Here is a 3,691-nt window from a genome sequence, read left to right on the forward strand (position 1 = left end):
CGGATTTGAAACTATGGTATCCATTGCTTTTTTCAGACAAAGAAACCATATTGCTTTTTTGTGACAAAGAAACCATGGTTTTAAAAACCACTCGTCTGTTTTATAAGTCACAATGCTTTTGTTACAAGTCAAAAAAAAAAACCTGGAAAGAAATAGAACCACAAAAGCGCTCTAGATAAAAATAGGAAGGCTTTTTTTTGGTGGTGTTGAATAACCACTCATCTAATCCCTAATCCCTAATCTTAGCTATGATTCACTAATCCTGCCCTTAATCATAATCATCAATCACTAACCCCTCCTCTGCAAGAGATATTTTTCTCATCATGCATGTGTTTCTTGCTAACTACGGCTGTGCAGATCACCCGTTGTTCCATCTCCTTGTCTTCACAATTTGCTTCACTACTGCAATCCTTGGCATGCTGCTCTCTATCATCGGCTCCCTCAACACAAGTACCAATAGCAGTAGCATAATTAACAATAATCCTATGCCTTATAACAACCATGCCATCAATTCCAAGGTAATTAATGATGCCAACCTTCCTATGAAGCTCCCTAATCACGCTCTTATAAGAAGCTGGAATCATCCGCCCCTTCCTCCTCCTCCTCCTCCTCATTACCAAGACAACCTAGTACAAGGCTACAGAAGCTATGGCGACAAAGCGAATTGCAAAGCGAAGCACAATTACTCGGCGAGGATTAATGAGAAGAAGCTCACGAAGAGCCATAATCCTCGATCGACTGCGACTAGTTACGAATCTAAGAGCGGATACTTCCTTGGGGCAGTCATAGCCAACAGGGTATTCCAAGGGGACAAGTTTAGGGTTGGGCCATATGAGGTGAAGCAGTGGATCGAGTACATGATCTACGCGGGCGTGGAGCACCTCTATTGGTACGACACTGCCCACGATGACGCCGAGTCCCAGGAGCACAGCCTCGCAGGGTACATCGAATCGGGCATCCTCACATACCATAGGTATGCATTTCATTCATACATCACATTAACCCTAAAACCTCCATAACAAGAAACATTCCCGGCTCCTAGCCGCCCTATATGCAAAACATTCCCGGCTCTTAGTCGGCCTATATATGCAGTCGACTTAACTTGACTACAAAAAACATAATCGCGCGCCACAATGGTACACACATGATTCGATATGGCCATCTAGATCAATATCATGTCCTATATACCAGGGTAGACATCACATTAACCCTAAAAACCTCCATAACAAAAAACATTCCCGGCTCCTAGCCGCACTATATGCAAAACATTGCCGGCTTTTAGTCGGCCTATATATGCACTCGACTTAACTTGACTACGAAAAACATAATCGCGCCGCAATGGTACACACATGATTCGACATGGCCATCTAGATCAATATCATGTCCTATATACCAGGGTAGACAAATTTATCGAATCCCCTCCTCGTAGATTGTATACACCGGAGCAACAAACAGATTGTGTGTTAGGGTTTAGGGTTTTAGGGTTTTAGGGAACTTAGGAGTTTTAGGGTTAGAAAAATAATCCATGCATATCGGTGGTATTGGAACTTGAAAGATTTACGAAGCAGCATGCAACCTACGTGCAGTTTCTACTAGTTATTCACTCTGTTTTTTTTTAACTCTCTTCTTTAACCATAAAACACATATTCTAACCAAAATGGCATTAGGTTCCATGGGAGCCTATTTGATGCTTCTGCATCCATCCCGAGAGGCTACCACTTCGAGCAAGACCAATCGTATATGCATTTCTTGAAGAACTACGCGAATGAAGCTCGGTGGGTGGTCGAGCTCGATGTGGACGAGTATCCGTTCAGCCCACGAGACCACAAGAGTTGCTTCTTGCAAAGGTTCATATGGGATTATGAGCTCCAGAATCGTCATCACGAGCTTCTCAAGAAAAATGCCGACATCGAGAATCGAAATGCTAGTAAGTTAGAGCTACCCATCATCACTCAGATACTCATGAATTGCATGTTCTTTTTGGGAAACCCAATCCCTGGCCCCAATGAAGAAGCACAAGCTCCTCATGAAGAGGAATGGATCATCGAGAAGTACCAGCGCCGGAAGCGAGACTCAGAGGGTGCCCATCGACGGAAGCCCATCTTCCGGGCGAGCCTTGTGGCAAGTGTGCGAGAATGGGACCCGCACTGCATGACGATGGTCGAAGGTGGGGCCACAATTGTGGCGGACGAGATGCGGCTCCGCATGAACCACTATTGGGGAGCCCGTACCACCAATTTCGGCCCCGACACCCCCGAGCTTTTGTCTAGCCTCATTCCCGACACAAGTGTGAACACCATCTTGTCCCGCCTTAAGGCCTACACTAGGCTCCGATCATCGTGGATAGCTTCCAGCCCCCATAGCATCGACTCACATGTGTAAGACCGATTGAACATTTGACACCAACATATCGCGGCACCGACATCTTAAAGTCAATGCACCATCCCAACATTATATGTTTCCATGAAATAACACAAGTGTTGATATGACCTACTCTATCTTTGACATGAGGAGAGTGTATGATCATCACCTTGGTGTCATCTTACAGATGCATGTATTTTACATATAATTTTACCAAGGTGCGTTTTGGAATATTATCATTGAGGAGAAGGCATGTATTTTACATATAACTTTACCAAGGTGCGTTTTGGATTATTATCATTGAGAAGGCATGTATTTTACATATAACTTTACCAAGGTGCGTTTTGGGATATTATCATTGAGAAGACAAATAGGAAAAGTCATTAACTGAGTCTATGTATGTTGCATGCACCAAGATGACCAACGGGCCAATAAATCATCCAATACAACTAATGAGCCACTTGGTTTCCCTTTAGACGAATCATCCATTGTCTTGTAGAACTAGTTGTGTGCCCTCTTTGTCTCTCTAATACAACTAATGAGCCACTTGGTTTCCCTTTAGATGAGTCATCCATTGTCTTGTAGAACTAGTTGTGTGCCCTCTTTGTCTCTCTAATACAACTAATGAGCCACTTGGTTTCCCTTTAGATGAGTCATCCATTGTCTTGTAGAACTAGTTGTGTGCCCTCTTTGTCTCTCTAATACAACTAATGAGCCACTTGGTTTCCCTTTAGATGAGTCATCCATTGTCTTTTAGAACTAGTTGTGTGCCCTCTTTGTCTCTCCATGTTCTCAATCCTAGAATAAAAAGAGAAGTGTTGTCAAGAAGAAGACAATCAACTTTAGATGAGTCATCCATTGTCTTGTAGAACTAGTTGTGTGCCCTCTTTGTCTCTCTAATACAACTAATGAGCCACTTGGTTTCCCTTTAGATGAGTCATCCATTGTCTTGTAGAACTAGCTGTGTGCGCTCTTTGTCTCTCCATGTTCTCAATCCTAGAATAAAAAGAGAGGTGTTGTCAAGAAGAAGACAATCAAAGGTGTGCTACGGTTGTTTTGTTGACGATTGTCGTCCCAACCTATATGTTAGTACAAATCAATCTTATAATAATGAGAAAAAACAAGAGATTACGTTGAAGAAAGGATTTAGGGTGGTTAACCACATAGTCAACCCTCGAGTGAAGGACATGACACAAACATAAAATACCATAAGATGTTACCTTATGTTATACCTTGGTAATTGAATAACGGATCCGAAGCCTTTATATAGCCAAATACCTAGGGCTCCCAGACTCCTATATACTCAAGACAGAAGCAAGTTTTTATGCTG

The 3,691-nt window shown here is 42.8% G+C and overlaps 1 protein-coding gene across 1 annotated transcript; it reads left to right on the plus strand.

The window, feature by feature from the left end:
• Positions 1 to 228: 228 nt before the first annotated feature.
• On the plus strand, positions 229 to 2,628 carry LOC147852274 (uncharacterized). The gene is made up of 2 exons (XM_087334191.1): positions 229 to 973; positions 1,668 to 2,628. The coding sequence occupies exons 1-2, from the start codon at positions 324 to 326 to the stop codon at positions 2,380 to 2,382; spliced, it is 1,365 nt and encodes a 454-aa protein (XP_087190317.1). The 5' UTR covers positions 229 to 323; the 3' UTR covers positions 2,383 to 2,628.
• Positions 2,629 to 3,691: the final 1,063 nt, after the last annotated feature.

The sequence above is a fragment of the Azolla caroliniana genome, unplaced genomic scaffold (assembly GCF_043228905.1).
Source record: "Azolla caroliniana isolate FFs.n. ecotype wild unplaced genomic scaffold, voAzoCaro1.0.p SCAF_18, whole genome shotgun sequence".
Lineage (NCBI taxonomy): Eukaryota > Viridiplantae > Streptophyta > Polypodiopsida > Salviniales > Salviniaceae > Azolla > Azolla caroliniana.

Bases quoted from the DNA above. Each gene is read 5' to 3' on its own strand.
- LOC147852274 (XM_087334191.1), top strand. From the start codon at position 324: ATGCATGTGTTTCTTGCTAACTACGGCTGTGCAGATCACCCGTTGTTC. The intron at 974-1,667 runs GTATGCATTTCA...AAATGGCATTAG, and splicing joins GGCATCCTCACATACCATAG to GTTCCATGGGAGCCTATTTG.